Genomic DNA, 12500 nt, shown 5'->3' with positions numbered 1-12500 from the left:
CTAATGACAGCATTGGGTAGGTTAGGCTACTTTTTAAATCTATTCCACTACAGATTACTGAATACATGTCCTAAAATGTATCTTAGGACATATTCTGATAAAGAACTCGTATTATAAATAGCCTACTTTGGATTACATGGACATTCTCTTATATTTTATTAGCAGTGATGAAACAGTTATGTGAGGTAATGTGTTCAAAGGTGTAAGACTCATAGGTCAACATCAACCCACAATCTGCTTTACAGTGAGGATGGATTGATATACAGTATACACTATGTGCTATGAAACACAGTGTCTAAGAAGAACAGAGATGTTTTGTCTGCACATATGAAGGATGCCACATCCCAAACAAAGTATACCCTTTTTTTAAAAAATGAATTTCAACAGCCCAAGGGAGTTACATGCCTTTTTGCAGAACACTGTCAAGAAACAAGAACATATACTGTCCTAAAACATGCTGGCTGGCTGGCTGGATATAGGCCTATTGGCCTACAACACAACATATTTTACATCTACATTTTTCATTTAAGGCTATTATTACAGCAGAGAGGGAAAGAGAAAGGAGCCACCTGAGAGATGCATAGGCTACATGGTGTGGTTAAAGAAAAAAACATTGAATTTGAAAAGGCATGGTGAACATGTAATAATGACTTAACATGTAATCCCTCACATTTATCAGTGTTACTGTATTCTGAATACCACCGACTTAAATGGTAACTGTATTTAAATATAGTTGCTCACACTTTTTAAATAAGTAATTGGAATACATGTATTCAGCTACTTCCCAACACTTCCTATTGACATAATTTAGGTCTAAGTTTATAGAATAGGCTATGTTAAAATAAGTGACTGTATAATAAATAAATAATATTAATTAATAAATTCAATTATATTCATTCATAAATTAATATTAGGCTACCAATTTCTGGTCCAAATTGGTTTAACACTTCACAATCATCAAGCTATTGAACAATATATGACTGATGACTAACGGTGATTTAGGCAGACAGACACCTAATTTGCCTGAGACTAGACCCTCAGGGGAAAGTTCCCACAGAATATCCATCAAGAGTCTGTCCCGTGGGAATGAAACTCATGATCATTGCGTTAACAAAGTTGCTCCACCAGTTGAGATAAAAAGAAGTCTTCCTGACATGTCACAATCAACTCGACTCTTACACCATTTCAACGAACACCAACGCCCACCTGCATCTGTGTGTCATTATAAACAAACAGGTTTACTTCTCTAACCGAGTCTACCGGGCATGTCAAGACTTATCCCTTTGGTATCATAAGTCTATCGTTCACTTTCCACCGTGAGAATGATACTCGCTGCTCGCTGGTCCAGGTCTTGTTGACTCACTAATCCGGGCAGCGTGTTTAGGTTTACAATGGTTCATGATTCAGGTTCAGCTGGATCAGTATGCACAACAATAATTATTCTGCTGAGCTGTTATAGGTTTCATCAAGTCACTGGCCCTTGACTGTGGCCCTTCTACAGTCTGATTGTGTGTAACTATCGCCACCTGCTGGTTGATATTGACACCACACGCACAGATGAGGAAAGTCATTCAGGATTCTTTCATACATTTATTATTGCAAGATTCGAGGGTTGGGTTGCGTTTTCAGTGATTATACAAAAGTGGTAACTACATTTCTCAGGCTGTCTCAACTGAAGAGAGTGTGTTCAGTGGCCTCTTAACAAAGTCCTCTCTCTAAGTTTCTCTCGAAAAAAAAACAACAACAAGACTCGTGGATGGCGTGAAGCACTTCCCACACAGGATGTTTGGCCCGAGGCCTATTGTCTCTGAGGCAGTCTTCTCTGTCAACAAACCGTCACATCAGAGTCCCTCGGGCGATCTTCAGATCACAGAGTTATTGTAGATACTCAGTACCAAACACAATGCTTGGAAGTTTCGCTCTATTTTGACAGTTGGGATCCCGGAGTATAGATGCAGCCCAGCTCCTGCTGCATCTTCTTGGGCAACTGATTTGCACATGTAGCCAACTTCATGGCAATAGCTCAAATACACTCTTAAAACGAATGTGTTGAAAACAACACAATTTGTGTTGTGTCCAGATAGGGACAACACAGTTTGTGTTGTTTCCTTGTTTTATTTGTTACACAATAAAAATAACACAACTTGTGTTGAACACAAATTGATTGTTGTTTTTTAATACACATCTGTGTCCATAGTGGATTCTCTACACTCTTAAATCAAATGTGTTGTCCCTATCTGGACACAGAGATGTGTTAAAAAGAACGCAAGTTGTGTTATTTTCAACACATTCATTTTAAAAGTGTAATCAGCTCTCGGTCTACTGATGCTCTGCTTGTATCAGATCATTAACATTTTTAAAAGAAAAGAAAAACAATAATGTGACCAAGTCACATGAGGGAAATCAGCAAGGATGTCTGAGCAGATAATTTCAATTCTGACAGTGGGGAATCCTGAGGACATTATATAGTCAGTGAGGCTGAACTCTTCTCTTCGTGTGGGTACAAATATTCACACTCTCACACATAACTCACAGGCTGCAGTCAGTGGAAGTCTTCTTGAACTCTGCATGTACAAGGCCCAGTGAGCCATGGAGGCATTAAGGCAAAGCAACATACCCTTGCAGACATGTAACTCAGGACTGGTAAAAGACATGTAACTCAGGACTGGTAAGAGACATGTAACTCAGGACTGGTAAAAGACATGTAACTCAGGACTGGTAAGAGACATGTAACTCAGGACTGGTAAGAGACATGTAACTCAGGACTGGTAAGAGACATCTACCAGCTTTTGGAGGCAGCAAAGGTGGTTGACTAGGGCTTGGACTGAAAAGTGTGTGTGTGTGTGTGTGTGTGTGAGAGAGAGAGAGTGTGTGTGTGTGTGTGTGTGTGTGTGTGTGAGTTTGTGTGTATGTGTGTGTGTGTGAGAGAGAGTGAGAGAGAGAGAGAGGGAGAGAGTGAGAGAGAGATAGAGGGAGAGAGAGGGAGAGAGATAGATAGAGGGAGAGAGGGAGAGAGAGAGAGGGAGATAGGGGAATACTGGCGCTGCAGTGCAATATGGAAACACATGAGTAGGAAAGATGGAGGAATACAAACACAAAACAAACAAACAAACACAAAACAAACAAACAAACACTAATGGAGAGCTGACGCCGCACCTAAAGCAGTAGCACTGCTAGGCCTAATAGCACATTCACAATCCATTAACACTTTTGAAGTTTGCTCATGCAGTGGCACAGCCAAGTTTAGTGGTGTGAGTGTGTGTATCAATATTGGTGTTTATTTTGTGCCTGTAAGGCCATGTTGTATTGAAAGTATGGAGTTAGATGGGCTGTGATGTGTGAGTAAGTATGTACAGCACCCCAGAGCTGTGTGCACGTGTGTGTGTGTGTGTGAGAGAGAGAACATTGCACCCCTGCTTATGGTGTTTGTGAGGCATTGCTTTGAGGTATATAAGCATGACATCAGACTGAGCTGTGATTTGTGGGGAAGTATCTGCAACACCCCATCTTGACCCCAGGTGTGTGAGTTAATAATGTGTGTGCATGTGTGTGTGATTGTATTGGACCCCTGCTTAAGGTGTGTGTGTGTGTGTATTTGTGCACCACTGTGGCGCAGTATGGAAGCATGGCGTAAGATGAGCAGTGATTTGTGGGTAATAAAGCTCGGCAGTCCTCCAGCTCCTCCTCAGCACATGCATGCTGCGCAGCGTAGCCATTAGAGGTCACGGACTGCATCCTAAATCACCTCCCGCACGCCCAGGAAGCACACGCCAGGGGGAAGGCACCTGCTTCCTGATTGATTACCCAGCAAGCACCTTGAGCTCCTCAGGGCGTGGAGCATCCTGATCGTATCGGCAGTGGTGGCTAAGTGTATGTGTGAGTGTGCGTGTGCATGTGTGTGTGAGAGAGTGTGTGTGTGTGTGTGTGTGTGTGTGCGTTTGTGTTGTGTGTGTGAGTTTGTGTGTGTGTGAGTGAGTGTGTGTGTGAGTGAGTGTGTGTGTGCGTTTGTGTATGTGTGGTGTGTGTGTGTGTGTGCGTTTGTGTATGAGTGAGTGTGTGTATGTGTGAGTTTGTGTGTGTGTGAGTGTGTGTATGTGTGGTGTGTGTGTGTGTGTGTGGTGTGTGTGTGAGTTTGTGTGTGTGTGGTGTGTGTGTGTGTGAGTTTGTGTGGTGTGTGTGTGAGTTTGTGTGTGTGTGGTGTGTGTGTGTGTGAGTTTGTGTGTGTGTGAGTGAGTGTGTGTATGTGTGGTGTGTGTGTGTGTGAGTTTGTGTGTGTGTGAGTGTGTGTATGTGTGGTGTGTGTGTGTGTGGTATGGATGCCATGGATGAATAACGACATATGCGTGATGGATGGAACACCTCAGAGCTCCATCAGCTAAATTCCTTGGTCTGAGCTCTCAGAGGTTAAATGAGCTACGTAGAGTTTCTGTAAGCTTCCAGTTGTCTTGAATGCAGTCATTCTGCACTCTTGCATGGACTTGCATTGCACGTAATACAACTAGCCTGGGAATACCCATACGAACCTTAGGCACATTTGGGTTTTGCTGTACAGGTCCATCTGGCCAAGAGGCCATTGACCTGGGGGCAGCCGTGGCCTACTGGTTCGCACTTCGGACCATAACTGGAGGGTTGCCGGTTCGAACCCCGACCAGTAGGCACGGCTGAAGTGCCCTTGAGCAAGGCACCTACTGTAACCCCTCACTGCTCCCCGAGCGCCGCTGTTGTTGCAGGCAGCTCACTGCGCCGGAATTAGTGTGCTTCACCTCACTGTGTGTACACTGTGTGCTGTGTGTGTTTCACTAATTCACGGATTGGGATAAATGCAGAGACCAAATTTCCCTCACGGGATCAAAAGAGTATACATAAATACATATACATTGACGCCCATTTCCAATGTTCCTAAAACCACTTACAATCGCTAATCCTTGATTATGCACCAATTTCAGTTTTTTCACTGCTAGTTAGACCCCTGCTGGAAGTCGTAAGTCAATGAACCTTTTCCAGACCCACTCTCAATCTCAACTGACAAGGGTCTGGTGTCAACGAGGCTATAATACAGGAGCCGCTAGTTGGTTTGCATTCTAACTTCAGTGAATTTCTGAACTACACGCAGCTTCGGCCCTGACAGTATGTCACATCTGTTGCTACTTCTAGGTCATTGATGGATGTTTTAAATTTCAAACTGCCACATAACGCCTTTAGGCTGCTGTTCTGGGATGAGCCATTGATAAGCAACTGAAGCAATAAGAGTACTATACTCTGTTTGTGTGCGTGTGTGTAAAAACAATAAAAAAGAAAAACAGGAGGTGTTTTGATGTGTGTGTGTGTGCGTGTATGTGTGTGTGTGTGTTTGTGTGTGTGTGTAAGAAACAAGGATGAAGAAAAAGAAAAATAGAACGTGTTTTTTAATAGCTTTCAGGTAGCAGGTCTGGTGGGTTGCAATTCACTGTCTTACACATGCTCACTCACACACACACACACACACACACACACACACACATGCTCACACACACACACACACACACACACACACATGCTCACACACACACACACACACACACACACACACAAGAGTACTATACTGACTATAAGGTATATCAATACCACAGAGAGACTATGAACTTTGAACAGCTCCGCCCATAGTGCTCCTGAGGGTCAAATGGCAGAGCAGAGTCAAGCATTTGTTGCCAAGGGAACTCACGCAAACAGATGAAAACACATATCTTGTATCGCGGGACACAGGACATAGAAGCTTGCATTACCATGACAACTGATCAGGGACATCTGCCTAGTGGGACCTTATTTTTCAATGTCAAAGATCACAGCGTTAAAACATACCATTCGGGGAACACACACACTGATGATGTAGGTAGGCTATACTGTTTCAGTTAGGCTATCTGTTTCACTGAGATCCTCTGAATAAGAACCTGCTAAATAAACAAATGAATATGTCCATAGTTAAAGGTGCCATAAGCGATGCAGGGTAACGTCACTTCTGTTGAAGTTCAAACAAAACAGAGCTAGCTCTCTACTCCCTCCCTTGCTAATATTGAAACTGGAACAGTCTGTTATGCTCATGGGCCGGGTTGAACCAAGTTGTTTTTGTGGCCGTGTGTATTCGGGGCTCATGCAGCTGGCAGATGGCGAGGTGATATTAGCTGTATGTGACACAAAAAATGTTTTAGCTTAGAAACCGCGTTACATCGCTTAGAGCACCTTTAAGATGATTGTAGTGTGACACTGCTGCTAGGAAACACAGGGCTGCAGCACTCTGGAAGGCTGAGGAGTCCATGGGCAGGGGCGCTGCTAGCTCATTTGGGCCCTATGACAGACAATAATTCTGGGCCCCCCGATAATATCTAGTATTCTAGTATAATATCTGGGCTCTGTCAGTGCTAGGCCCTTGAATCCCCCCTCACCCCCCCAGTGGCGCCCCAGGGCATGGGTGTGGCACGGGTGTAGGTCGGGAGTGAGCTAGCGGCTACACCTCAGGCGTGGAATGGGATGGGGTCCAAATAACAGATGTGTTTACCAAGTCAGATTCACTTGGATTGTCAGCCACCATACCAATATGGCGGAGATGCTTGTGACATGATGTTGCAATATGCTGCAATAAAAACCGCAAAAATGACTCAAATGAACAAACACCCCAAATATATCTGACTTCATGGAATGAAACTCTGACATGATTGGAAATCAGACTTTATGCTTGTGTATGTGTTGGTAGACATGCTGGTTTCCATTTAAAGTAGGAAACAAGAAAATAGTACATATCACTCAGTAACATGAGACACAAACAGAAGGTCACTTGTAAATAAACAAGCTTAGAGTTCACTATTTTAGAAGATTTTCCTGTTCATAGTATAAAATTGTGTCTCATTCTGGGTTCTGTTTTCAGTATCTCTTCAATGCCTCTTCAATTTTGTATAGATATACTACCTGTGTTTGTGTGCGTGTGTGTAAAAACAATAAAAAAGAAAAACAGGAGGTGTTTTGATGTGTGTGTGTGTGCGTGTATGTGTGTGTGTGTGTGTATGTGTAAGAAACAAGGATGAAGAAAAAGAAAAATAGAACGTGTTTTTTAATAGCTTTCAGGTAGCAGGTCTGGTGGGTTGCAATTCACTGTCTTACACATGCTCACTCACACACTCACACACTCACACACTCACACACTCACACACTCACACACACACACACACACACACACACACACACACACACACACACACACACTCCTTGACATTGACACATTATCTTGCTGCTGCTGCTGCTGCTAGTGGACAGATCCACCAGTGGTCCGAGGCAGAGGAGAGTGTTTGGTTCAGATCTTCTCCGGGGGGCAGAGACACAACAGGCACTGGGCCACTCTGCCTCCCTCTCCCAACGGCTGGGTGACCTCTAACGTGCTCTCTCTTGCTCTCTCTCTCTCTCTCTCTCTCTCTCTCTCTCTCTGCTTTGCTGGAGTCAAAACACTTCTGTGTGGGATCTCTTTTTTGTGGCGACTTGCAGAAACCCTGATCTCTAAACGAGAAGGGTTCGTCACCTCTGGAGGTCATCTTAAGTCTTTGCTTTTTTTAGTTTTTGTTTTGTTTGTTTTATTTTGTTTTGTTTTATTGACAGCAACAACTGACCCTTGTAAGTCCTTCTCTGAAACACACTGTAAATGGACACTTTGGACAGGCCACGGACGCTAGTTGGATGTGCTGACAGTGAACACCTGCATGATTCACCTGCTACGTCCGAAATGCGCCCTCACACCAAACCCCGCCCCAAAACCCCTGACTGTCCCTCCAAACTCTAGTTACCCAATCCGATTCTCCCGCTCTCAGAACCGTTCGTCCCTCCCTCCCCCAATACTTTAGCCCCGCCCCGGCATCGCAAGCCACGCCCCCTTCTTCATCTGTGATGCCGGGGCTCCGAGCACAGACTGCTGATTAAGACATCTGAGTGACAGCCTGTAGCTCCGCCCATCTCCGCCCTGGCCCCTCCTCCTCCTTTTCCGGGTCGTTTCCTCACTTGGCTTTAGGCTTGGCACCGCCGGGTGTGGGGTCTGGAGGGGGTCCGCCGCCCTGGGCCAATCGGTGGAAGCTACACAGGAAACAGCAGAAGTGTGTGTTGTCATGTGTTTCCTTCTTCTCAAGGTGAAAGGTCACATGATTATGACATGATTTCAATAGAATGAATTAGAAAATATAACTTTTTATAGAGCATTTTATGCAAAACACTTAATACTTTGTATAAATACATATCTACATAAATATATGTGTGTACATACAGTATACATATGTCAAATATCTATACCATATTCACCAGCATATGTCTTGATATATGTGATTGAACAATCTGAGACAAGGTGCACCAAGATTACTTGAATTCTGCATGTGATGTGCAGTTCTGCCACAAGGGAGCAGCATACTCACAAGTCTTTGACATTATCGACGCGGGCATACAGTCCTCCAATGACGTCGTCCACCTTGTCCTGAAATAGCAAGGTCTGGTAAGCCACAGTCCCCTGTTCATTCAGTCAGCAGTGCACTTCAATCACAGAGCTAGTTTAGCTATAATCCTCTGGACCTCAGAATAGCCTGTGTGTGTGTGTGTGTGTGTGTGTGTGTGTGTGTGTGTGTGTGTGTGTGTGTGTGTATTAAGCAATCTCATGCTAGGTAAGTGTAATAGGTGCTTGTAAAAACCTTATGATATGCTTAGAGTAATATGTTAAGATATAATCTGATGTGTTATTCTAGTCTCCACGTTACCCACAAGTCGTTGAGTATACTTGTAAAAACATAATAATGAGTTTCTTCAGGATGCTGTTCAGGATGAATGAATGAATGAATGAATGAATGAAGTGTGGATCTGGATCAGCTTTAATCTGACCCTGGGCTGGTGATGCACATGTACTGTATGTGTGTGTGTGTGTGTGTGTGTGTGTGTGTGTGTGTGTGTGTGTGTGCGCGTGCGTGCGTGTATGTGTGTGTGTGCATGTGCACGCGTATGTGTGTGCGTGTGTGTGTGTGTTCTCAGTGATGTGTTTTGTTCTCCTGGCACACACTCACCTGGTGCTGTTTGTAGAAGAGAGGAACAGAGAACACAGCAATCACTCCTGCAGGAAGACCAGAGAGAGACAGGTGTGTCAGACAGAGTTGTGTGTGTGTGTGTGCTGTGTGTGTGTGTGTGTGTGTGTGTGTGTGTGTGTGTGTGTGTGTGTGTGTGTGTGTGTGTGTGTGTCAGATAGAGCTGTGTGTGTGTGTGTGTGTGTGTGTGTGTGTGTGTGCGCGTCTGTGCATAGTGATGATTTTGTCAGATCGAGGAAGTGTGTATGTGCAGTCAGAGATTGTGAAATCAGAACCACTATCTGATTTGATAATCTGAACACCTGTAGATACTGTAACCTGGGGGCGGACTGTCTAAGTAAATCATGGCTGAAAAAAACACTATGTGTGTGTGCGTTGGCATATGCATTTTCAGTGCATGTCGGTGCCTATGCTAATATTGCATCTTACCAACGATGAGCAGGGTGAGGCCATTGCACAGGTTTCCAAGGAACGTCACCAGGTACATCAGCAACAGGAACTGGAGACATTGAAGGGAACAATCAAACAAACACAAAACAAACAAACAAACAAACAAACAAAAGGCGTTGAGTCAGCAAAAATAAAGCTGTAATATCAGACTGACCAACCATAACCACTTTTTAAACAAACAAAAGGGTTTTGCTGAGTCAGCAAAAATAAAGCTGTAATATCAGACTGACCAACCATAAACGCTTTTTAAGTTAACACGTCTTGTAATGGGATCGCTGAAGAATCTGTAATTCATCACAGTGGGCTGTCTCATACTCTCACAGTGTGTGTGTGTGTGTGTGTGTGTATGTGTGTGTGAGGAGGGGGGTGTCCCTCCTAATATTAAGTGTCTTGCACAGTATGCCTTAGCATCTGCTTCATTGTTTCATTGTTGAGAAAACTAACAGAAATATCACAGCAAACATGTAACACATTCCAACAGCCTACATCAAACCTCATCAACACACGAGGAAGCAAAACGCCTGTGTAATGCCTGATTTAATTGGTCAAAATGCACTAATATACCGGACGTTCCAAGGTATTGGACGCTGCACCACCAGCTAATCACCACAGTGAATAGGGGAAGTGATGTTTGTTCATGACAGTGCAAACGTGTTTTATAGATACGCATGTGAGAGTAGGTATAGTTCAGCTCTCACTCCTCTCCGCTTTTTACACCCCAGCTATGGGTATTAGATGCCCCCAGGCTGAAACTGGACACCCTCTGGATCAGAGAGAAAAAGACTCCCCGCACCCTTCTCTTTCCTGCCCCCCCCCCCCCCCCCCTCCTCCTCCTCATTCTGACGACACTCACACCCCCCTCCCCACCCATGTCACATACCACCCAGGTCAGGGTTGATCTTTTGGGGAGGGGGGAGTGCCTCTAATAGGCACCCCGGACCCAGTGGGGGGTAATGGGTAAAGAGGGGTGGCAAATGGTCCTCAGGCGGGACCCTTGGGGAAGGCAGGCTCTTAGTCAGTCTGCTCTTTATCGCCTTTAACTCATTCACTCGTTCACTCACTTGCTCACTCACTCACTTTTTTACTCACTCACTCACTCACTGATTCATTCACTTTTTTACTTTTTTACACTTTTGTTCACTCACAGCAGGGGAAGATCAGTTTATCTTTTTTTTTTTATTAATTATGATTTACTCTACATTTATTAACCTTATTTTCTATGGCTTCTCCTCTCAAACACACTTTTGTGAATTGGCCTGTGCAACAAATCATTAAATAAATGTTGCTTTTGCTTTATGACTTCAGTTTACTCTCAGTGGCTCAGAGGCCACTTAGAACAATAGTTACTATATAAATAAAAAGATTATTGTTTTGAGGCCAGCCTGTCCACTTGTTTGCTTTTTTGTTCAGACTCTCTGTTAAGTAGGAAATCTTGTTATCCTTAACCTGGAATACTCGCCTTGTGACTGCACCAAATAAAGATATAATTTAGCTAATATAGACCCCATAACACTGAACATGCTAGTTACGTATAAATTCTGAACACAGAACATGCCAGCCACAGTGGTGCTGCTAATAGACCCATAACACTGAACATGCTAGTCACAGTGGCTACTGCTAATATAGACCCCATAACACTGAACATGGTAGTTACATATAAATCCTTAACAATGAACATGCTAGTCACACTGACACTGCTAATATAGACCCTGAACACTGTCTCTTTATGCTAGTCACTTTGGCAGTGCAAATTGTATGTTGTATGTTGATCTAATGTCCATGATGACTGGCTGCCAAGGGTCACTTGTGTGTGTGTGTGTGACCTAAAAGATCAACTTGTGAATGAAGCCAAGAGATATTTGTCTAGCAGAAACATGTGCCAAGGATCTGCAAATTAACTTGACATCCTGTCTTGGCTTGCTATAATGTAGATCAGTACACACAGGATCCCTGTAAGCTTTAGGAAGGCTGGACTCATTTCTATAGGATACGGTTCCTATGGGATTCTTTACGACCCCTATCTGCTGGGGGAATGAATAAAGGGGATGTGGTTTTCAGACGGCGATGGGTGCAAAATGTACAGAACATATAGTATTACTGTGTCACCACGTAACAGCAGTGTGCTCTCAGCTAACATAGGCAGGACATGCCTCGAAATATACCCCGAGAAATGTTATAGACACATGTAGGCAGGGTGGGGACTGGGGTGGGGGAAGGGAGGGAGAGAGATAGAGAGAGAGAGGGAGAGAGAGAGGAGAGAGAAATTGAAACTAGAGAATGATAGAATGGAGAAAAGAAGGAGAGAGAGAGACATAGATAGGCAGTAGAAAAAAAGAAAGAATAAGAGAAAAAATCATTGAGAGAGGGGGTGGGAAAGAGTCCTACAGATATATATATATATATATATATATATATATATATACTGTATATATATATATATATATATATATATATATATATATATATATATATATATATATAAAACACGGATGCATAGAGGCAGAGGGGGAATGAGAGAGTAACAGAGAGGAAATACAGAGAGAATTAAAGGAGAAAGAAAGAAAGAAAGGAAGGAAGGAAGGAAGGAAGGAAGGAAGGAAAGAAAGAAAGAAAGAGAGAAAGAAAGAAAGAAAGAAAGAAAGAGAGAAAGAAAGAAAGAAAGAGAAGAACAATGCTGACGTGCTGCATGGACAGAAGAGATGGCAGATGCTGCACTGGAGTAAGAAGGGTGGAGGGACTATGGTGGCTGGGTGTAGCAGTGGAGAGATGGTGGAGGTGGAGTAGGAGCGTGCAGTACAGGGGATAATAAGACACTGGGCCATTTTGTTTGTTTTTTCCCCTCCAGTGATTCTGTGTGCTGTTGTCTGTTGTTATTAAGATTTCACTTTCAGCTACTGAGCTCTGACTGCACGATCTACCATTACTCCAAATGATTAGGGTTATGCATCACACACACACACACACACACACACACAC

The 12500-nt window shown here is 43.6% G+C and overlaps 1 protein-coding gene across 2 annotated transcripts in view; it reads right to left on the bottom strand.

Moving 5' to 3' along the window:
• Positions 1 to 7093: 7093 nt before the first annotated feature.
• Positions 7094 to 12500, bottom strand: part of rtn2a (reticulon 2a) — a 14832-nt gene continuing 9425 nt past the window's right edge. For both annotated transcript variants that reach the window (XM_076282781.1, XM_076282782.1), the window contains exons 4-7: positions 9504 to 9573; positions 9057 to 9103; positions 8421 to 8479; positions 7094 to 8088 (exon numbers count right to left, since the gene is read on the bottom strand). In XM_076282781.1, coding sequence (XP_076138896.1) covers positions 8013 to 8088; positions 8421 to 8479; positions 9057 to 9103; positions 9504 to 9573 — 252 coding nt within the window. In that variant the 3' untranslated portion in view covers positions 7094 to 8012. The remainder of the gene's footprint in view (positions 8089 to 8420; positions 8480 to 9056; positions 9104 to 9503; positions 9574 to 12500) is intronic.

Source organism: Alosa pseudoharengus, unplaced genomic scaffold (genome assembly GCF_046254945.1).
Source record: "Alosa pseudoharengus isolate Yale_2024_CS ecotype anadromous, Long Island Sound unplaced genomic scaffold, YU_APseudo_1.1 YU_APseudo_1.1_scf_13, whole genome shotgun sequence".
Classification (NCBI taxonomy): Eukaryota; Metazoa; Chordata; class Actinopteri; order Clupeiformes; family Clupeidae; genus Alosa; species Alosa pseudoharengus.
Note: the sequence above shows the minus strand (reverse complement) of the source record. Positions and strands in the feature narration are given on the sequence as shown.